The following is a 23,281-nucleotide window of genomic DNA, read 5'->3' on the forward strand; positions in this document are numbered from 1 at the left end:
ACCCTGTGTCTCTGCGGCCCCAGGGACTCCGGGCGGCAGACAACGACCCCACGGCGCCCCCCTACGACTCCCTGCTGGTCTTCGACTACGAGGGGAGCGGCTCCACGGCCGGCTCGGTCAGCTCCCTGAACTCGTCCAGCTCCGGGGACCAGGACTACGACTACCTGAACGACTGGGGGCCCAGGTTCAAGAAGCTGGCGGACATGTACGGGGGTGGCGAGGACTAGCCCACCGCGGTCCCCCGACCCCCGACCCCCCCCCGAGGCCGTGGCACCGCTGGGGCGTGAAGGGGCCTGCCCGCCCCCGCCCCCGCCCCCGCCCTGAGCTGTCTGCCACCAACACTCCTGGCGCCACGGCCACCGTCCGTCACAGTAGCTGACTTAGCATGAGGCAGAGCAAGAGGCACTCTGTCTTAACTTGAATTTCTTAGAACAGAAGCACTGTTTTAAACAATGAAAGTGCCTTTTGGTACACGTATCAGATTCCCTCAAACTCAGGAGCGACCAGAAGCGAGCAGGCCAGCGGAGACCCCACCCGTCCCGAGCGGCGATGCCAGCCAGCCAGCCCCGTGCCCGGAGGCTCTCCTTACCGAATTGGAAAGAATGTGTCTTTTCGTCAGAGTGAGCAACCCCCTTGACAAAACTGACAGAGAATCCCCAGCAGCCCCTGAGTCCCTGCACCTGCCACACACCTCAGGGTCCCCGGGCCCTGGGGCCCCTAAGGCAGCGAGTCTCCTGGGCCGGGCCCACCCCCTGGAGGACCAAAGGCTAGAGAGTACCCGGGCTGTCCTGACACTCCCAGTCTCTGCCCTCGGCCTCCCTCAGGGCCACTGTGACTGGGAAGTCCAGCCAGGCTCCCACTGCCTTTGGCCCCAGAGAGTTTGGTCCCAAGTAACCAAAACAAAGCCAGCCAGCATCCCACCAAGCCTGGCACCTGCCGCCCCCCCACCAGACTCCCGAGGCCCTGCAGGCCCGGCGGACACCCACCAGCCCGGACCCTGAAGGGTCTGGACACCCCTGGCTGCCGTGGGGCTGCGCAGACATTGGGTCCAGGAAGCCAGAAGCAGCAGAGCCAGCAGGAGGCTGGCGGGCTCGTTCCCTCGCCCTGCTCCTTGGACCAGAGCTTCTGATGCTCGTGAACTGACGGGTGACAAGGACCTGCTCCAGGTCCCTGGAGAGCCCAGCGTCCCGTGCGACCGTCCCGCAGATGTGTCTGGACTGCACCCCAGAAACAGTCTCCTTGCCTCCAGACCCAGGTCGCACCAGTGAGCCACTCAGGCTCTCGGAGCCAGAGGTGCCCCCTAGATGGGCATTCAGACCTGCGGGACCAAGAAAGGGGTTGCGTCCAAGGGCCCCCGGAGCCCCTGCTTGTCTGTCCCTGGGTGAGAAAAGCCCTGGGCATCTCTTTCCCCAGCTGGGTCCCAGGGGCAACCGCCTAGGGGAACCCACGTCCGTGAAGCTCCCCAGGGAAGGGGCCCAGGTCCTGGCCCCGGGCAGGAGGTGCATCAGCTCCCCTTGGGGGAAAGCATCCCAGCACCGCCAAGGACAAGGGCTTTGCCTCAGAGACCCCCCCCCCCGGCTCCTGGGCTCAGGGGAGGCCTCCAGGGGGGCTGGGGAGGCGGGGGCGGGGTGCGGGGCTCTGCTCCACTGCCCAGCCCATGGCCTGCCCCCACAGCCACGCTCATCCTCTTTCCTAAACAGCTCTGGCCAGAAGAACTTGAGCATACACGTGTGCGTGCGCGACACGCATGGGTGTATCCGTGTTGGACGTCAGGGTTCTTCCCCAAACCAAACTCACCGCTAACTCTGGCCGCTCTCCCCGAGCAGGGCTGGGTGGACGAGCCCAGGCAGGTGGCCTGACGGGCCATGGTGCGCTCTGTCCACTCGGACCCTGGCCAGGACGGCCCAGGGAGGGAGGGGAGATGGGTAGACAGAGGGACAGTCACCTGGGTCCCACGCCGATGTCCCACACGCAGCCTTGGGAGCCGCCTGCTGAGGGAAGGGGGCGCCAGTATCCGAAGCCGCGCTATGCAGACCGCTCTGGTCAGGCAGCGTCTGGGCCGTGGCCACACGGGGATGGTTGGTGGGATGAGGGCTGGCATCCTGTTTCCCTTTGTCTTTGGAAAGTCCATCCTCCAGTTGAAGTTCTAAGGGCGAATACAGTCGGGAGCCCAGGCAGCTGGGGAGCCTCCTTTTCTGAAAGCCTGAGGCCTCCTCGGGTCCCCGGGGCCCAGGGCTCACCTCGGGGATAGACGTGCCAGGCCCGGCCCAGGACTCGGCATCCTGGACACCGAGCCCCAGCGCCCCCGCCTGGCTCCACCCAGGAGAGCCCGGGTGTAGAGCCCCAGCACGCCCGCCCTGCCCCCGCCCCGCCCCGTGTCACTGCCACGCCCCTGCATCTTCCTAACTCACACCCGCTGAGGCTGCGGCAGCCAGCTGGGGGCATGTCCGCAGGGGCTTCTCATGCTGGACATCTGTCCCTTCTCACTGCCACCCCCGGGCATCCCCGGAGGCCAGGAGAAAACCGGGGTTCCCAGCCCTTCCAGATGCATCCCAGACTCCATCCCAAGCAACGAGTCCACGTTAGCTAAGCAAACACAGTGTCAAATGTCTCTTACGTAGCTTGTGACCTAGATGGGACGCGTCCAGACCAGGGGACGTGGCCGCAAGGCCCAGACTCGGCGCTGGCAATGTGCTGGGGCAGGTTCCGGCCCTTCACGAGAGGTTCGTCCTCGTGAACAGGGGCTCCGGCAGCGATGCCCCAGCCCGCGGCCACTGTACCTGTCCGGGCTGCCGCCCCCCCACCTCCGGGCCGAGCCGGCCCCCTCCAGCCTGCGCTTCAGAACCTCCCAGAATGTCAGGGCGCAGTGCTCGGGCCCCAGCGACGCCTCGGTTCCCCTCGCGTGAGCACCCTCGACGCGCACGGTCCTTTGCGATGACAAAGAGGAGGGGCGCTGCGTCTTTGTCACGGCTGAAAGGGATGACACCAAGAAGGGGGACTCCCCCGCAGCATCGTGTGACCCACTCACCGCGACGCGGCAGACTCCTGGCAGCAGGCGGGGGAGCACCTCTGTACAATTGGAACGCGTTTGGCTTTCCTTTCTCTTTTTCCATCCTGATTTTTTTTTTTTTTTTTTTGCATGTTTCTTTTTGAAATGGACACAATGTGTAGCAGCCCGCATGACTGTGGTTGTTCTGGGGAAGGATACTGGGTATGCTGTATTCACGCTGCAACTCTGCGCAGTTCGACTACGTTCCAACTTTTTTTGTAATCGTCAACAGCACAACTATTTTGTATTGTTGTTTGTATCATTTTGTATCAAAAAAAAAAAAAAAAAGGAAAAAAAGGGAAGAGTGTTGATGTTTTCAGTGTGTGTTTAGTGCCAGGCGGTCTCGGTTCCAAACGGAGCAGCAGCCTCTGGGAGCTGTCGGAGTTGTCGTGTGCCGAGCGGGCCGGGCCCTGGTGCGCGGCCCCGGAGGAGCAAATAAAGTCCCCTTTTAAGGAGTCGGCCTCGCCCTGGCGTGTTTTTCTCCGCGCACCCCCACCTCTCAGGGACAGCGATTCACACAGGGCAGGGGGGTGTCCAGAGTGGGATTTGTGTGCTGGGCAGACCTTCCTTGAGCACCCGCCGTGTCTCAGGCACTGTCCTGGGCTCTGAGGACACAGGCGTCAGCCAAACCAGGCCCACTGCTCACGTCTGCCCATGAGAGCCCGCATGCCACACACAATCATGTCAACGTTCTTGGAAGTCACGAATCAAGCAGACAGACTGCTACACGAGAGGTGCCGCCCGCTGCCTGGCAGAGCGCCCTACCCAAGGCCTGGTTCACATTCAGAAGGCTCCTGCCCTCCGCGCCTCAGGGCCCTCCCCTCCCCCCGTGCCTTTCCTTCTGCCCAGGCGACAGCGCCACCTGGACACCAGCCAGAAACCCAGTCCACCAGCCTTGCTGTCCCCAGTAGCACTCACAGCCCGGCCTGGTCACGTGACCCAGCCTGCCCTTGACCACTGGCCTGAGCAGGAGGAGCCCCAGCGGGGCTCCCACCTTCCGAATCACAAAGCCACACCGTGGAGCGCCAGGTGCAGGGCCAGTGGCAGAAGCCACACTGAGCCCACCTGGACTCTGCCCCCGCTCAGGGAACCTGAGCTCAGAAAGCCTGAGGAGCCCCCACGTCACCCAAGCCCCAGGCCAGGCGCCCAGCAGCCCCCGCCCCGCAGGCCCCAGGGCTGGGTCCTCCGACTGTCCTCCCCCCGCCCCAACCCACACCTTTTCTTGGGCTCCAATGTGCATCCACAGTGACTGCCTAACGAAAGACTGCTCCCAGGTGACCAGCACAGGCACAAGGAGCACTGGCTGATGCCCAGCGTCTGAACCGCTCATTACATTCGAAATTAGGCGACTGCTGTGGGCCTAGCACAGACAGTCATGGGGGGGTACACACTGAGGGGGGCTGTTTCCTGAAGGTCACCCCCAAGCTCCAGAGCAGAAGGCCAGCTGTCCCAGAGGCAGGGGCCTGACCTGAGCAACAGGAAGTCCAGCCTGGGGTCCCTTCCCTGAGACCTGGGGCCGTCTCTTGGGTCCCTTACCAGAGAGAGGACAGCCTGTGGACAGCAGGCCCGGGAGGGGCATGCGGAGTGGGTGTTCCCAGGTGTCACTGGCAAAGCCCACAGCTGAGGAGGCCGGGTCCAGCCAGCGGGCGACTCCCCTGGGTGGGGGTGGCAGCCGTCCAGATGCACTTGAGCGGCCCCCAGGGTGCAGGGGGACAAATGCACTTGGAGCAGCACAGCCACAGGCGGTTCTGATCCTGCCCTCTAGGGGGCCGGGGGTGGGGACAGCACGGAGAACGGCCCCCTCAGACTGGAAAGAGCCAGGCCTGGGGAACGGACCTGCAGGATGGAGACGCGGGGGCAAGGACGTGGAAGTCCCCTGCCAGCTGCCCCATGGGAACCCTTGCCCTCAGCTCCGGCCACGCTGCTGGATGCCCGGGGGACGGCAGCAGGACCTGGAGCTCAGGGCGAGGTCACTGGGATGGATGTGGGGTGACCGAGTAGGTCACGGTGGAGCGTGGACACCGGCCAGGCCGGGGGCAGCTGCACTGTCCCAGGAGGGTGTGATAAGCAGACCCGGGACCCAGCAAGAGCCCCCGCGGCGATGCTGGCGGCTACTGCGGAGGCTTAGACCCCGGTGACAGCTCTCCCGGGAGTGCTTTCTGCAGCCGAGCCCAGCCCAGGCCCTTCCTCGGCCCCTGCCTCTCATCTGCAGAAAAGCCGGGCCTCCCGGGCTCCCTGGGTCACAAAAGAGCATTCTCGAGAAGCTAGTGACCAGGACGAGAGGGTCACAGACTCAATCTGACGCATGTTCCTGAACCGTTTCACAGACACGGCAACTGCCGCCAGAAGGAAAAGCTACCTGTGTGACGACCAGACCACAGCCAGGACACAAGCTGCTCCTACGGCCAGCACGGCCCCCAGACCAGCCTCCAGGGAATGGAATTAGCACGCCTGCTCTTAATGACCTCCGCCTCCTGGGCAGCAACGCAGATGCAGCTTGTTCCACCCTAAAGTACAACAGTCAGCAACAGACGCCCCAGCCCCAGGGGGACACCCCGGGGGGACACGGCACCACGTCAGCAGGAAGAAGTTACAGATGACAGGCCTCCACCCAAGAGCCCAGAGAAACGGGATGAGGTTCTGACCCGTGGGGTCTGTAGGCGGCTCTGCGGGAAACGCCCTCGGCCCCCTTCGTCCTGTGGCTTTGGCAAAGCTCACAGGTAGCAAACCCCGAACCAACCCCAAGCCAGGCCCTGGGCCCTGCACGCCTGACTCGGGCACACCTTCCAGGTCTTGTCACCACACAACAGCCTACCCAGCCTGCGGCTCCTCTCCATGGGTAAAGGAGCAGAAATGAGGAATAAGCAAGTAACGGAGCACCAGCCCTCCCCAGCTTCTCCTCCAGTCCTCTCGAGAGCAAACGGTGTGCACAAGACAGCCTCTGTCCCTGCGGCGCAGCAGGAAGGACCCGGCATGGCAGCGGCTGCGGCACAGGTTCGACTCCAGCCCAGGAACTGCCAGGTGCCACGTGCAAAACAAAAGCATCTCAAGAAGGACCCCGAGGAGGACAGGCCCACTCACAGCGGGACGGCGAGGACACTGACCCCTCCATGAGCGACTGAGCGCCGTCCCCCCCTCCCCGAAAAACACTGGGTCTGTCTTCTCCCCAAAGGCTTTCCAGTTGAAAGCAACCTTCTCCACTTCTCCCAACACCTGCTTCTCCAGCGCAGCTGGACCTGAGCTTGGGAATGTTTTTACTTAAGAAGAAAAACAAATGTCCACTCTGAACCTAATTCTAAGCATAACCAGCTGCGGTCCCGGGTGCGTCCCCCCTCTTCTCCCACCCGCCCCACCCCCAAGGGCCCCACGGGGGCTCCCCGCCTCAGGACAGAGATAACGGGGTGGGGCTCAGTTACGGGGAACCTGCCATGTGTCCTGGACGCCTCGACAGCACCCGACGCTCGGGGAGGACGCTGCGGCACACACTGGGGCCAGTGTGATCTGGTTACTATTTGCCAGCAAGGTGCTGGCACCACCCCACAGAGCCAGGCCACTACGCAGTAAGTCTGAGGGGCACAGGCACGAGCCCTGGGCCGCAGCGCAGACGCCCCTCCAGGCCCTGAAGCCCCTCAGGGTGCTTCCCAACCCTGCACCTGCCAGAGGGGGAGGGGGCCTCTTGGGAGGCGGCAGGGTGAGCAGTCCCAGCGGCCCCTGGGGAAGTGGGCCCAAGGCCCAGAGGTGCCCAGAGGGCCAGCCGGAGATGTCTGAGGGCCCCCCACACTCCTCCGCACCCTGCCCCGGCTGGGGCCTCCTGGAGACCTGGGTGGCAAGAACCGCAGCCTGACTCGGGGCTGTGCTGGGGTAGCGGGTGCTCTGTGGCTCCGGCCCAGAAGCATCAACTCACAGGGACGGCATGAAGCCTCACCCAAGACTAGGAGTGCTCCAGGCTGACACTGAGCACAGGTGGCCCTGGACGCGCACCTGCTGAAGGGCTGAAGGAGGGGGGCGGGGCGGGGGGCACTCACTGCCACCAACCCAGAAGCTCCCAGCACATTCCCAGCCACCCAGCCCCACTGCCCCCCACCCCCACCCCCGACACACACACACACACACACACACCCCTGTCCTGACTCACGCTTGGCTGAAGGGCGCTGCCGGCACTGCTGCCGTGTGGCCTCAGAAGCGTCCGCAGGAACTTTCAGCTGCTTAGAAATAAATACTCTGCTTGGAAATTCACCAGGACAAGCTCGGGGACTGGAGGGTGAGGTCCGAACCTGCAGCCACTCCCAGGGGCTGCGCCCAGAGCCCAGGACAGCCTCGTGGTCCCAAGGCCTCCCTCCGCATCTGACTCTTCAAAGGACTTAATTCGTTAACGCCCACGTGTCTTAACTCGGGTTTTTCCTCCAGCCTGTCTCCCACCGAGGTGACTGCCACAGCTGCCCCGTGTCCCCAGCACCCAGGGCAGCCCAGCGGAGAGGACGGGCTAGGCCGCCGGCCGCCCGGGGCAGCAGCGGGGCTGCAGAGAGCCCCCTCGGAGCGCCTCGCCTTGGGCGTGTGCCCACGGATCTCGGGCCAACCCGCCTGCCCGGGGCGATGAACTGAGCAGAGAGAAGGCAGGGGGCAGGGGGGGGCAGGCCTTTACCCTCCACGGCCCGCCCTCCAGGGGCACCCGACCACCAGACACCCAGCACTCCCGCTCCCACGGGCTGAGACCACCAGCCCCCAAACACTGGGGAAAAACTCTGACAGAGAGAGGGGCAGAGAAACTTCCAGAAACACACTGGCCTGAGTGACCAGGCAGCAGGGGCTGTGCCCGAGGCCTGGTCTTCTCCTTCCTTCCACGATTCTGGAGTGGTCGCTATGGAAGCTCCGAGGCTGCAGAGGTCAGAGGTCTGCGGGGGGCCAGGCGGGGCGTCGCCACCTCTCTACCACCAGAAAGAAAACCCACTGCCTGCCGCCAGGCGACAGAGGGACGATGACCAGGGCGGGGCTGTGACCACACCCAGAGGGGTCTCGGTGCCCTCGCTCCTGCCCGCAGCATCCTCCGCTGGCAGGCAGGGCCCCGCCGACCCTTGCAAGCGATGGGCACAGAGGGTTTCCCTGCTCAGCCCAGGCCGGCGCAGGACCCCCCCGGGAATCTGGGGGGCCCGTGGGAAGAATCTCCTTGGGGTTCCGGGCCTTTCCTTCAGATCTCCTACCCGGCGGTGTTGGCGATAAAATAACAATTCATATTTTAAGGCAAAAGCAAGAAAACTCTTAAGCCAAGTTTTCCTCCGCCCCTTGGCCCGGGGCGCGCCGTGCGGAGCCACCTCGCCAGCGGCGGGGATGCCTGCCCACCCTCAAAACCAACTGCTCTTCTGGCACCAGCCACATCGCCCCCCTGACAACCACGCTCCCTTCTTAACCCTGCAAGGAGCCACAGGGACCCAGCCCCGGCCTCTACCTGCAGGCATCTCTGGTGGGCGTTCTCGGCGACGTCATTTTCCTTAAAAATGACGACGGGCACAGGACAGCCTGGTCACACGACCTGGGGAGGTACCGGCCGCGCCTAAGGGAGGTTCTTGGCATCCATGCTTCCTCGTGGCCTTCCCAGGGTCACCAGCTCTTACCTGTCCTCTGCCTGTTGTACAGGATTTTACTGTTTCCTGCATTAGCAAATATGTCGCAGCCTCTGAGAGAATAGTAATGACCAGGTGACCCGAAACAAGTGACCAAGGACACTGCTCTCTAAGATCGGTGAGTCTAACCGTGGACTCTCGGTGTGGGAAGAAGCCACAGGACAGAACCGCTTCCCGGACGGGAACAGAGGGCCCTGTGAACAGGGCCTGGTCCACTAAGAGTGCATGGCCTGCCCACCAACCAAAGCCTCCCTGGACCTCGGAATAGGCCTTCCTAGGGCCTCCCAAACCTGGGTCTGCCGCCCACCGCCCCCTGCGGTGGCTGACCTCTGACCTACCCTGGCCCCTGCAGGAGTCGGACAACGACGAGATGACAACCGGCTGAGGCGCCGTGTCCCCTGGGAAACCAGACGGGACTGCCCTCCGACGGCTGGATGTTTCAGGGGAGGATCTTATAAACCCCGTTTCTTGCACCTTCTGATACTTAGAAAAGCACCCAAACCATCAAGGCGTCTGTTCCTCACCAACAGCAGTGGCCTCCGACCAACCACGTGGTCACAGGTTCGCCTTCGCCAAAATCACACGCCGCCGCCCTCGCCTCCTCCCAACAGTCCTCAGAGCCCTCGGTCCTGGGTTACAACCAGCCTGGCCCCAGTAGGCTGCCCCCTTCCTCTCTCAGCTTGGCCACTGGTTAGCGTCTTCACCCGCCCCGCACACACAGCTGCAGGGTCGAGGCCGCCGTCCCGCCGCCCGCTCGGGCCGGGGCCCCCCGCGTGCCGGGGCCCCAGGAGCCCGTCCCGCCTCCCCCGCAGCCCCGCAGGACCACTCCTCTCCTGCCCATGTCCTCAGGCCCTAATCCTAACCACCCCTGGGCACAATCTCACCCCCACATTGCGGGGCCGGGGTCCCAAGAGCCTCCCAGAGCCTGGGCTGGGCACCCCAGGGAATTAGCATCTCTGATCCCCCCGCCCAGGGGGCCGCAGTTCCGGCTCCTAGGTTAGCCTCTCGGCTGCCCTGGGGTTTGGGGTGGGGGCTGGTACAGTCCCCATTTCAGGGGGTGGAAAGGCCATCGGCATCCAGAGGAGGGGGGGTGAGCCCTGATTCGGCCCCGGGGAGCTGGGCCCCCGGGCCAGCCCGGCCAGGAACCCAGCGGGGACGGTGGGGGGCTGGGGACCCCACCCTTTCTGCTGGTGCCCAAACGGGTGTCCTCAGTCTGCCGTCCCTCCGGCCGTCATCCAGCATCTCTTCCTGCCTCCCCATTGCCCCTTAATCCTTCCAGAAACGCCTGCCCTCCTCTCAGCTGGTGGGGGCCCTTGGCCAGCTAGGGTTGGGGACTGCCCCTGCCTTCCTGGCTGAGGCGGCCTGGGGTGGGGGGACTGTGGGGGGAGGGAGGGGTTCTTGGACAGCTCCTTTCCAGGTGCAGAGCAATGGGGGACGGGGGGTCTCGGGTCCATTCTCAAAGTCCTGGCAGCCAGGTCTCAAGGGCTGGGCTGGACCTGCAGGCCGGGCTGAACTGAAATTCTTGTCACCACCCTGCCCCAGCACCTCCAAAACAGGTTCAGGGCTGGGTCTCAGGCATGGCTGGATCCAGGTGCTCCAATAACACCACTCTTTGCCTCTGTATTGGCCTTGTTTTCAGCTCGTTTCAAGTTCCCAAGAAACAGCAGCCAGGGTGGCCCCAGGCAGATGAGCTGACCTCCTAAGCCCCCGACACGCAGAGCCCCTTCCTGTGAAGGGCCTGCACCCCCCCACCCCGTCCCCCTCCCCTCCCCGGGCTCCCCCTCCCCTCCCAACACCTATCTGCCCCTTGCACTCTCTCTGCCAGCTCCCGTAGCATGCCATCTGTCCCCAGCACTGCCATCTGTCCCCAGCATCTCCCATCTCTAGCCCCTCCCCTGCAGTGTCACCCCGGGTTACACCGGGCCTGCAACCATCCTCACTGCCCACCTGCTTCCCCCTCAGCTGGGATCCCAACTGCAGGGGCCTGGGCAGCAAGCCCTCCTCCACACCCGCCCACCCCTGGCCTCCCGGCGGCTGCTCGCCCCTCTCTGCTGCTCCTTGTCCCCAGCCTGAGGACCCACCTGTCCCGCCCTGTCCCCTCATGGGGCACTCCGGGGCCCCTGCAGCCACACTACATCCCAGAGCGCGGGGCAGGGAACCCGACCCTCCCCGGCCTCCCTTCTGCCACCAGCTCCCCGCCTCAGCCCCATCACCAGCCTTCATTTCCCTTTGCTGATGCCGAAACCGGGGGCCCTCCAAACCTCCCCACACACCCCACGTCCGTCCAGAGACAGGACCTGCCCCCTCTCCTCCCCTCCCTGCCACCAGCACCTTCCTCTGGCCACATCCCACCCAAGCCAGTCCCTGCCTGGGAACACAGCTTAATCTCTTAATTCTCATTCCCTTATTTTTGCATCTTCGAGGTGTTTGATGCGTAGGAAACTGCACCTATTTCCGAGGTGCAACTGGCAAGTCTGGGCAGTCGCAGGCGCCGTGAGGTTTCACCATATGATCAAGCTCACTGACGCGCCCGCACCCCAAAGACAACCTCCGCAGGATGCCCTGCCACCCCGACCCCGACGCGCTCCATAAAGGGAACCCCCAAGGGCCTCTGGCCGGGCCGCCTTCCCTCACCCTCACAGAGGGCGCCAGCAGCTACGCCGCCGGGGGCCGAGCCGCCGTCGCAGGGGCCCAGACCGCTGTACGCGCTCACCGGCAGAGGGACACTTTTCCCATGTTCAGCTATTCTCAAAAGCAGAAATCCTAGCAGCGAGGAGGACTCACGGCCTGACGCAACGGCTTCAACAGCGGCCAGATGCCACACAAGTAGGAAGGTGGCCTGTCCCCTGCGAGTCTCTTAAGTGGACAGGATACGTCCCCTGGGGCCGGTCCTGCCTGTGCCAGGGTCCCGGGTGGGGCCGGAAGGGTCCAGAGGAGGGAGAGGCTGCCCCGCCGGGCTGGGGCTAAGTGCCTACCTCCATCGTGAGAGCATGCACGGATGGAGCACCTGCTGTATGCAAGGCGCTGAGGCTGTATGTGAGCCTTGCCGAATGCAAGGCCACACAGGCCTCGGGAGGGTCCCCAAAGCTGCTCAGATGGAGATGGATGCAACATGAGACCAGAACAGCTGCCCTGCAGCTGCGGCTAGAGGGCAGCCAGGGTCTGGGCCTCTGTGGGCTGGAACCCTGATGGCAGGGCTGAGGGAAGCTGGGTGGACCTTTTCTTTTAGATAAAGTTTACATTTGGAGCCCACGTTCTGACAGAAAACGAAAACAAGTTAACCATTAACTAGTTAACTAGCGACCACGGATAATCATGAGATTTGTCTTAATAGCAGCGTTCCAAAAAGATCACAAGCTGTCATCTACTTAGGACATCCAGCCTGGGACAGTCTCACGCGTCCTCTCAGGGGCCAGGTCACCTGTCCAGGTGCAGCCGAGGTCTGTCGGGGGGGGGGGGGGCCGCAGGGCAGGGGGTCCGCTGCTAAGCTCTGTGCTCTCTCCTCCACGCTTTCCCAAGGGACACTGCACATGCGCTGAAACACACAGATGCTACCTGTGAACCTGGCACATGTGTTCACCCCGTGACCATCCCCCAGATCGGCACAGCTCTTCCATGAGCCCGGAGGGCCCACGCCTCCCACCAGGAGGAGGCGCGCAGACGCCCCTGTGAGCAACGCCCCGCCCCGCAAGGCCCCGCCCCGCAAGGCCCCGCCCCGCAAGGCCCCGCCCCGCACAGGCCCCGCCCCGCACAGGCCCCGCCCAGCGCAGGCGCCAAACAGAGGGTACTTCTCCTGGCACAACTCTCAAGAGATTCATTTCCACCTCCGACCCGTGGGTGGTTCCTTCCCGCGGTTCCCAGGCAGTACAGGATAAATACACTCCTGTTCTCCTGATGGGCTCGCGCGATGTCCCCACGGGGCTCCACCGACGAGCAGAGCCTCAGGGAGCACTCCTGTGCCTCTCCCGCGGGGACGAGATACACCATTCTGGGAGCAGACAGGCAGGTGCGGAACGCAGGGCCGATGGGTGGACGGGCGCGTACCTTTGTTAGAAAGTGTGACACGGTTTTCCAGAAGGATCCTTTCATGCGACACGCAGACAGCCTGGAGCTGCACGAGGCGCCACCTCCAGACTGTCAACCTTTTAACGTGGAGCCAGTGTGGACCCTCTCCGTGGTTCTCCTGCCCAGAAATGATGAGCGCCTGCCTCTTCCCTGGCTTATGGCAGACCTTTTGCAAAGCTCTTGTTCAAAGGTCTTGCACATTTTCTCTGAGGTGTCTGTCTTTTTACTGCTGAGTTGCAGAATTCTTTGCGATTCTGGAGACAAGTCCTCTGTCAGGTGTCTAGATGGCAAATATTTTCTGAAAGCCTCTGGCTTGTCCTGAGTCTTTTAATGGGCCTTACTAAGTGCGTAACTCTGAAGTCCACTGGACCCACTTTTTTCTTCACGTCCTTAGAAAGCCCTGCCCACTCCCAGCTCACAAAGACCCCAGATGTCTTCCTCCAGAAGCTTTGTCAGGGCTGTGCTCCCTCTCAAAGTGATGCGTGGTGTGAGGTGCAGTCGAGCCCCCCCCCCCCGCCCCACCACCACCAGGGCCCCCAGTCACATCAGCAACCTGCCTCTAGTCACTGCCTTGTTGTCTCTGTCAAAAGTCTAGTGGCCACAACGTAGGGACCCATTTCCGGATCACAGATCCTGCCTCTACGCCAAGACGCTGCTTTCCTGTTTCCTAAAACTTTACAGGAAGTTTTGAAATCTCGGGGTGAAAATATTCCAGTTTTGTTCTAGATTATCTAGGCTATTATTCTAAGTCCTCTGCAGATTCATGCAAGTTTTTGGAATCAGGCTGTCAGTGGCTGTGAAAATCCTGCTGGGATTCTGATCAGGAAGATCGGCGTGGACAGAACTGCTGTCTCCAGGGTCCTGAGACGGCGCCACGGACCCGGCACACTTCACCACGGGGACAGCTTCCGTTTCTCCGATTTCAGCATGAAGATCTCATACGTCCTCTCGGAGGCGGGGAGTGGCTTCCGCCCCTACCCCCATTTCCTCTGGACGCTCGCCGCGTACCCGGAAATCATACCCGAGGTTCTGCCGGGCTTCCGCGCGCGCCGTCGTGCCTTCTTCAAACGGCGCCTTACTTCTCTCCCGCCGCTCCGCCCGACAGGACAGCACCTGGCGGCCTCCAGACAGAAAACCCAGGCGCCTGGGCAGACGGATGGACCCAGCAGCACAGGCTGAGAAGCTGGGACGAGCGTAACCCAACCCCTGCGGCCCTTGATGACTTGCCTAACATGTCAGGCCAAGAACCTGGTGAAAACCAAGGGTTCCTTGCGGTGGGAAGTCCAAGCCTGAGCTCATTAATCAGCCTCCTCGCATTTCCATGCGGAAGGAGATGGGGGTTGTGCCCAGGCTTCCGGATCAGGCCCCAAAGCTGCCCGTGGGTTCTTTTCATCACCCAGCAGTACCCTGAGTTGTGGGCTGAATTGCAGGACCCCGACGCCACCCCCCCACAACCGCCCCACCGTAGGCCAAAAAAAAACCAACAACATCACATGGGAGCCCTATCACCCCAGGACCTCTGAACCGTGACCTTACTTGGGGACAAGGTCTTTCTGGGGGTCGTCAGGTTAAAACGAGGTCACCAGCATGGGTCCTGATCCCAACCACTGGGCCTGATGAAAAGGAGACATTTAGACACCAAGCGGACGCGCATGCGGAGAGTACGCCAATTCGAGGTGAAGGGGTGATGCTTCCACCGGCCACCGAGCTTCCACGACGCCCACCACCAGGCGCTGGACCCGAGCCTCCAGAACCGCGGGTCAGCGCTGATGCTGCAGCCGCCGGCCCGTGGTCGCCACGGCGGCCGGGAGGCTGACGCACGGTACTGGGGTGGGACCGCAACTCGTGAGAAAGGCACGTGCCTGACGGAGCTCCATCATCAGACTGGTCAAAGTGAACGTGCAAACTAGACGCCAGGCCCGCCTAACCCACGACGGGGCCCGCGTCTCTCGAGAGACCGCTCCGCGTGCGCACGGGGGCCCCTCGGAGCTGCGGTCCATCAGGGCCGACCCTTCACAGGCCCAGACGGATGGGGGCGGGGCCTCCAGAGACCCCGCCCCCGCTCCCGGTGGGCCACGCCCCCAGCCCCAGCCCGGCCTTACCTTCCCGCTCCCCGGCGCCCCAGCGCCTCTGCGCAGACAGGAGCGCGGCGTCCACGCGGCGCAAGTCCCTCCGCCTCCGAGGTGGGGTGGCCCAGACCCGATGGCAGGCAAGGCGTGAGCTCGGCCTCCTCCGGGCCCGGCGACGCGACACCCAGGCCTCCCTCCGGAGCACGCAGGTCCTGTCCTCGGCGGGGAGGCTATTTCTACTAGACTCGCTGGGTTTGGACACTGACTCTAACAAAGTGGCTCACAAATTTACACCTCAGTGGAACCACAGCTGAATCTCTAGCAGCAGAATCTAAAACTGGAAAACTGGGAAAAATAGGCAAAACAAATACAGATAAATTTGCTTTTAATAAAGGAGTTAATTTTCTTTCAATCCTATATAAAACAATAGCAATTAAAAACTTCATTTCTGAAAGTAAAATATTTACATATGAACAAGTAACTGTGCAAAATTTACATGAAAAAATGGAAAGACAGGGATTTCCTAAAAGACGAAATAAAAGGCGTAACAGTTTTCAGGTGTTGATAAAAAATACTGATCAGCATTCAGTTCACGCGCGCAGAGAAAGTCTAAGGTGAGAATTCACACAGAGAAAGCCAAGGTATTTACAATCATAAAAGTACTATCAATAGACAATTTAATACAATAACCTCTGAAAATATAAAGAACCAATTAGTATATTTGTAATAAAAAAATAGGTACAAAGAAAGGGCTTCTGCTCTGGACGCCTGTAAAGTGGGCCCAGAGCTTTTGCATACAGTCTCTTAGCAAAATAATTATAGTTACATAGCCATTTTCATGTTATGTGCCAAAAATTATGTACAATTACTGACAAAATACACCAACCATTTTTCAACACTTGATTCACACTGAGAAACAGTCTTTTGATGATTCTTCTCAACTTTGATTTTATTTCATCTAAATTTTCACTTTTAGCTAAAAAACACAGTGCAAGTAAAATAGATTTATGCTGAAAAGGTTTTCATTTCTTTTAACTTTACAGCTTTACAAACTATAGCAAATAAAATGCATTTGTACAGGTGCTGACCACACATTCAGAAGGAGCCACGCTGCTGGGCCCCGTGAAGCAGGAAGGGTGAGCCCACACAGCGGGCGGGCGGGCGATGGGCCGCCTGCTTCGCGGGAGCCTCGGTGGAGGGCGGGGGAGGGGGAGATAAATAGTCAAAAAAATCAGTTTGCTTTGCCAACTGACTAACACAAAAATAAAAGAAATGAAATGAGGTCACTGGCTGTAGACACACACCTACATGGTAAGTTGGGCTGAACTAAACCAAATGCACAAATGATGGAGAAACCGCTATGAGGTGACAGAGGGCAGCTAGTTATTTGCTAAACGATTCCATCAGTTTTAGATATGGCTTGTTTGGCAAGAAGGCCACTCAATCAAAGATGAGTTAAGATTTGACTGTCCTTTAAGAGAACCCACGGGCCTCCGCGTCTCTGTTAGAGAAACGTGTTTTCCTCCGTACGGAAGAGCCGACTTAGAAACAGGAATATAAAACTGCTCCGTTGTAAAGAGGTGGCTGTTTTTAAACAATATCCCATTTGCTTGTTACAAAAAGGCGTCATCTGCAAATATATAAAAAGTCCCCAGGCGTCTCCACCTAAGAGGCCGCGTCCGAGCTACTTAAGGAATGCTTTGTAGAGCAACAGTGAATGGCTTGTCTCGCGTTCATTTTCTAAACAAAATATGAGGTCCCTGAGGTTGACCCGCGTGATCCTTTGTCGCGTGAACTGTCTGGGGGTTCCGACGCCGGAGCTGCCTGGGACCGCCGAGCCCGGGCCCGCGCCCTGGTGACGAGAAAGGAGAAGACAGCCGCGTTAGTCGTGCAGGGGTGGGCAGGGCCCTCGGCGCTGCCCTAGCACCGCACGTCTCCCTACAGAGGTCCCAAGGAACCCTGATCCTGGAGGAGCCGGCGGGGGACAGGCTCCTGCCGGCAGGCCCACTGCGAGCTGACGTGCTTTACGGTCCCTAACGGGGAGGGGCGAGGGCCGCAGCGGCCCCCGAGCCGACCTCCGCGACCGCTAACCCCGCGATCCCCCACAGAGCTCGGCCTCCGGCCCCTGGGGCACGAGGAAGGACGAGGCGGCGGCTCCTGCCCCAAGGGAACGGCTCGCGGCGGGCTCCCCGACCTCCACGCGTCCAGTCATCCCCGCTTCGCCAACAGAGGCACGTTCCCACGGCTGCAGGGTCTTGGTTCCGGGGCTGGGTGGGCCGGTGGTCAGCTGGCTGGGCCGCAGGACTCCGCGGTCACCGTGGCCTGGAGGGGGACTCCCCACGCCCCTGCCGACAGCAGCAGTTCGGCTGGCTTGCACTGCTCCGTGCCCGAGGGCACCTGCCGAGGGTTCTGAGCATCCGACACCTGCTTGCAGCAGCGAGTTCCCAGTGTTTTCCTGGAACGCGTCGTGTCCCCCCGCAGCAGCGTCCCGTCATTTCAGCGCGTCCCGTCGTTTCAGCACGTCACGTCGTTTCAGCACGTCACGTCGTTTCACCACGTCACGTCACTGTCTCCATCCGACACTCGGGGACACAAACCACACCTCCCAGCTGGATGGCTCGTTTTTCCATTCGGAATGAAAACTAAGTGTCTGCGTTCTGGTGGTTAAAGTTGCTCATGTGCATTTCAAGTGCAAAACTTAAAATGATAGTTTTACAGCATTTTCTCAACCACCGTTTAAGCAGGCGGGAGGAGCGAGTCTGACGCAGGAGAGGCCGCAGCGCAGCACGTGGCCAGCAGGTGGCAGGCGAGGCCGGTCCCTCCCGGGCCCGCATCCTTGGGCATCTCAAGGTGCGTATCTTCCACCGCCCCCTTCAGACACCCTGAACCACCAGGTCCCTCCTCCAGCCCAGTCCTCTGGGGACTACCTGCCCCCCGCCTGAAACACCTCCATAGGTTTCCTGGGCAGTTTTCCTGGGGTTTCCGTAATAGCCCTGCAGGAGCATTTAGTGTATGAGACAAAGAGCCCCCTGGAAAGGCTGTGATCCAAATGGCTTAGAGGAAGGAGCAAGGAGGGGAACGGCAGGGGCCACAGCCCAGCGGCGGGAGAGCCGGAGCTCTGGGTGGGTGTGCCTGGCCTAGACCCCCTGCACCGCGCGGGGAGGGGGGGATCTCTGGAAGGACAGCGGGGGCGGGGCTGGCAGGGGAGGGGCGCTCTCCTCCCCGCAGAGCGGGCAGGGACCTTGGCGCTCCCGGGACAAAGCGCTACCTAAACGTCTTGTGTGACGCTCAGTTCTAGACTGAGGCTGCTGCTCCTACTTTCAAAATAGGTCACCAGCCAAAACAGGGCTGGGAACAAGGGTGAGAAACTCGCTTCAGGCACAGAATTTAAAGGATGCTAAAAGCCAGAAATCAAGATAAGTATTTTAATGCAACGTCTTCTAGAAAGCGAAAGTGGTGCCAAAAGCCCTGGACAAGCAAGTGTCAGCACAGCCCACAGCCAGCCTCTGGGGCCAGGGCCGCACGCTCCTTCATCCCAGGCTCTGAAGGTCAGGACACTGGCACACGTCCGCGGTTCTGTGGACTGGAATAAGAGGCCTGTGCTCAGCGGTCGCTTCTGCCTCCGCAGGACGAGCGCTGTCCTAGGACAGCTCTGGGGGCCCCGGAACCCAGCTCTGGCCGGGGTCAGACAGCCGCACCCAGCCTGCCGGCAGGAGGGCCCACTCAGCCCAGAGCCCCGCGTGGGAAGCCAGAGGAAGCAGCTGACCTAAGCGACCAGCAGCAACCGAAGCGCACAGAACACTCGGCGGGAGCGGCGCCGGCGTCCTCCCGGGAGGGGCAGGTGCAGCCAGCATCACCACCATTCACGCTCGGGCCAAGAGGCGGCTCCTTCTGCATCGGTTTGGGGGGTGTTTGCAGGCACCGGGGCTGAAACAAAGTGACTCTGGACTAGTCTACACTCTCCCGAAGCGGAGCTGTGGGCCCCCTTCGTCCTCTCCCAGGGCTTCTGAAGAACTGAAAAGGGAGGCTGCTATTTCCTTCCAAGGCAACCTTGCCACTGTCAAAGTGCCACCACCAGCCTGACAGGCAACAAAGACGTGAGGGAAAAACCACGTGGAAAGATCACCTTCATCCAAACCCCACCTGCCCCATGGGCCCCCCCCGCAGGACCCCACCTGCCCCATGGGGTCCCCCCCCACAGGACCCCAGGGCTGCGCACGACCCTCGGGGACTGTCTGGGGACTGCGACCGCAGGGCCCTGGCTCTGCTCCCCAGAGCCCCGCTCAGTGAGCGGTCTGAGCCCATGAGCCCCGGGGAGGGTATCTCCAACCCGCCGCAACGCCCTGCGCTCCAGCGGCGCGTGACCGGGGACAAGTGCCAACAGCTCAGGCTCGCACTGCCTCCCCTCCCCCTCACACATCCTGACTCCCAAACGTGTCCCTGCAACGGACCCCCTGCCCAGGAGAAGCAGCCGCGGGTGCCCTGCAGAGCAGCAGCAGCAGAGACACATGGGCACGCGGCTAACGAGGACGAAGGTCGCCTGCGACTGCCCAGGGACCATCCACGCCGGGGGGGGGGGGGGAGCAGGTGGGGGAGGCACGTGGACGCATGGCTGCGCCCCCAGGAGGCTGACCCGCAGAGACCGAGCAGGGGCCGGGCAGAGGCGGGGCGGAAACGGGGGGACTGTGGGGCCTGCGGGACAAGAGCCTCCCCCAGCCCCTCCCAAACCGCCAGGAGAGGACGACACGGGCCATGAACCTCGTTATCACCCAAACACCACGGAAAGGCGCGAGGAAGAGCAGGGCGTCCACAAAGAACCACCGCGAGAAATGAGACAATGGCACTCCACACGTGCCAGGGCCCAGCTCAGCCTGCAAAACGAGAGACTCACAGGGCAGCGCTTTCAACCAAAAACGTGCTTAGACGTCTGAGGATGCGAACCTCACCCGAAACCAAAAACTCACAAATTAGGGGAAAATCGACGAAAAACCAGAAAGCGGAGTTCCCGCGCTGGCACAGGGGGCTAACAGTCCAAGTGCAGCAGCCGAGGCCGCTGCAGAGGGGTGGGGTCGACCCCCGACCTGGCCCAGTGGGTTACAGCATCCAGCGTAGGTCACGGCTGCAGCTCCGATTCAATCCCAGCCCAGGAAAACGAAGCACCGGCAGTTGATTGACTCAGGCGTAAACGCAAAAAACAAAGACAGAATCCTCTCAGAAATGACCATACAGTGTAAGGCACTCAGGGGAGAAAAGACGCGCAGAGAAACGCAGAGAGAGGCCGAGGAGGACAGAAAAACAGGCGGCGTGAGACAAAGCGACGGCCAGGAGAAGCAGCAGGCAGCAGACAGACAGGAGGGGGGAAGGAGGCCCTCCAACCCCAACCCAAGGGCCCTCTCGGGAAACAGGAGAAAACAAACCTGCCCGCTGCACGAGCAGTGGGCCCCTGGCAAAATTATCCCCGAAGAGCCAACACGGACGAAGCCTCATAAAACCACCCGCTTTCCGTGGCAAAGCGAAGGCCTCTAGGCCAACAGGGAAAATAAACCACAAAGGCAAGAGCTGCCTCAAACCAAGGAGAAAGCCACGAGCAGCATTAAAAAGCCCAGCGCAAGGAAGCGTGACCCAAGTTTTACACCCAGCCGAGCTGCCCTCCACAGCAAGGCCACCGGAAAAATGCTTCCACTCGCAAACCGCCAGGGCTCCGTGCCAGGCGGGGGTCGTCCCAATTGGGCCGGGGTGGGGGATACTGCCGAAAAGGAGAGGCAGAAATAAGCCTTTCTCACACACAAACGGACACCTGGTGTCAAAGCAAAGGTGAGGGGAGCTGGGAGATCATGTCACTGCCACCCGCTATGACACAGTGGGGACAACGCAAAGGGGGGGGCTGCACCCACAGGGTCCAAGAGGAAACACGCCTGGACAGCTGGGGCTAAAGACACCCCAAAATGCTTCCAAACAAAGGCAACCAGGAGAACATTGTTACAAACCTCCCTAAATACACATAGTATAGTTAAGGAGCAAAGAATACAAACCTCAAAAAAACCACAGCAACTACAGAAAAAAGACGCAGAATTATAAAACATCGCGGCGGAGCCGAGACCCACCATGTCAGCCGTATCAGTACAGGCGACAAGAGGCTCAACGCACCCACGACAGGAACAAGCCTCTCACTGGACTCAAGAAACAAGACCCAGCCACGCACCCCACACAGGAGACTCACGTAAGTGGTAAGGGGACGGGTCAGGCCGGAGCCAGAAGTGTTCCAGGCGCTGGAAGCAGAGGACGAAGCAGGAGCCCTGACTTCGAACAGAGGAGCGTCAGGCCCCCGGGGAAAGGCAGACGCCTCTTAACACGACGCGTCACAGCTCACGGCGAAGAGGCAACACGTACCAGGTAACACGGCAACCCCACGACAAAGCAGGAATGCAGGCGACACGAGGACACGAACACACGAACAGCGGAGCCGCGGGGGACACCACACCCAGCACAAGACACGTGGCGTGGACACTGGACAAGCAGGGGCAGGTGGTGGAGCCAGAAAGGACACCCAGGTAAACGCATCAAGGCCCCGCCCCGACCCGAGAACACGCCCGCTTCTCAAGCCCCCACCGTACCTTCCCCCAAAATGAGCACCCACGCCCCCCAAGAGCCGGGCAGGATTAGAAGCCATGGCAACCCTGGGGGTGGTGCTCGGAGAGAGCCAGGCGTCATCCAAGGAAACTGCCCGGCCCTGCCCTTCGCCCCCAGGGTGGCCCCAGGACACAGCACCCGTGCTGCACGGGGAGGAGGCCCCGGCCGCGGGGGTGCAGACACTCAGGAGACGGGCGGGCAAAGGGTGCAGGTGCCCTGAGGACGGGGGCAAGTCGGAGGCAGGAGGCGGCACCTCTTCCTACAGCTCTGGCCCCGAGAACCCCGCAAAGCGAACAATTCGAAGCCACGGGTGGCAGGGGGGTCCAAACTCAAACCAAAGAACCCGACGGTTCCTCACACGAGAATGCGGCCCAGGGAAGCAGGTGCAAGGAACGGACGCCCCAGGGAACGCGGGACAGAAAACGGGGTGGGTCTGGGAAGGCGGGACATCGGGACACAGGAAGACCTACGCAGAACGGGAGCTCCCGCCGTGGCACAGCCGAAACGAACCCGACAAGGAACCAGGAGGACGTGGATTCGAGCCCTGGCCTCGCTGAGTGGGTGATGGATACGGCATTGCCTTGAGCTGTGGTGTAGGTTGCAGGTGCGGCTCGGATCCCGCGTGGCTGTGGCTGTGGCGTAGGCCGGTGGCTGCAGCTCCCATTCGACCCCTGGCCTGGGAACCTCCATGTGCCGCGGGAGCCGCCCTGAAAAGCAAAAAAAACAGAACTGCAGAGAAATGTCACTCTCGACTGTGAACATCGAGGAGTCGAAGCGTCAGCCCCCGGCCTTTACCCAGGACCCGGACGGACAGAGAGCGGAGCCACGGGGGCGGGGGGGGGGGGGGGAGAGCCCCGTTCCGGCAGCAAACGCCTGGGACGCGTGCAGCGTGGGAGGTGAGAAACCTTCACCAGGTGACCGTTACATCAAGAGGGCAGAGCAGCCAACCCGAAGGGGCTCGCGATGGCCACGCAGGGCCGCCAGGGGTCGCTGCCTGTGGGGGGGACCCCTGCTGACGCCTGAGAACAGGGTGGACAGCAGGCAGCATGCCGGCCGACAAAGGGGGACCGAGGAGGACAGCCCCCCAAGGCACGTCCATCACAAAGGGAGACAGATGTCCCAGCAGAGATGCCGGCCACCCAACATGGACCAAGGGCTCAAAGTGGTCGCCAGCAGCGGGACACAGATGTCACGTGCCTCCTGATACGACACGCTGCAAAGGACTCGGTGTCACCGCCTCCTGATACGACATGCTGCAAAGGACTCAGTGTCACTGCCATGGCAGTCCAGCCACATTACATAACCTGGGTTCAACCATGAGGAAACAAGATGAGCCCAAATTAAGGGACATTCCACCAAAAAACAAAGAGTGCCAGAATCAGACAAGACTGAGGACCTGTCACAGGCCAGACAAGGTCAGGACACAGGCACGGTGACCAAGCGCCAGGAGGGTCCGGGGCGGGAGCCTGAAGATCCGTGAAGAAGGGAAGCCATCGAACAAGAAGACAACACCTGCCAGCGACACGGCGGGTAAAACCGCCTCCAAACGCACAGAGAGCACCGTGGCCGAGAACACAGCTCATCAAAACTGGGTCAACAGCCTCCACCGCCTCCTCGCCCGAGAAGACTGACAGGTGACAGATAAGCACGAGGAGAGGGTCCTCGTCGCGCGTCACAGAGACCTGCAGACCAAAGCCGCAGACACCCCGCACACCCACGAGGACGACCAGAACCCACGACACCCGCAACCCCCAAGGCTGGCGAGGGCGTGGAGCAGCAGGTGCCGCCACTTTGGACGACAGTTTGGGGGTTTCTTACAAAACGAAACACACTCGTACTACACAGTCCAG

The 23,281-nt window shown here is 61.5% G+C and overlaps 2 protein-coding genes across 3 annotated transcripts in view; one reads left to right on the forward strand and one right to left on the reverse strand.

Moving 5' to 3' along the window:
• Positions 1-3,504, forward strand: part of CDH4 (cadherin 4) — a 494,919-nt gene extending 491,415 nt beyond the window's left edge. For both annotated transcript variants that reach the window (XM_021078205.1, XM_021078206.1), the window contains one exon: positions 24-3,504. In XM_021078205.1, coding sequence (XP_020933864.1) covers positions 24-227 — 204 coding nt within the window. In that variant the 3' untranslated portion in view covers positions 228-3,504. The remainder of the gene's footprint in view (positions 1-23) is intronic.
• Positions 15,170-23,281, reverse strand: part of TAF4 (TATA-box binding protein associated factor 4) — a 64,144-nt gene continuing 56,032 nt past the window's right edge. The window contains 1 exon segment of the mRNA XM_003360050.4: positions 15,170-16,653. Coding sequence (XP_003360098.4) covers positions 16,486-16,653 — 168 coding nt within the window. The 3' untranslated portion in view covers positions 15,170-16,485.

This window comes from Sus scrofa, chromosome 17 (assembly GCF_000003025.6).
Source record: "Sus scrofa isolate TJ Tabasco breed Duroc chromosome 17, Sscrofa11.1, whole genome shotgun sequence".
Classification (NCBI taxonomy): domain Eukaryota; kingdom Metazoa; phylum Chordata; class Mammalia; order Artiodactyla; family Suidae; genus Sus; species Sus scrofa.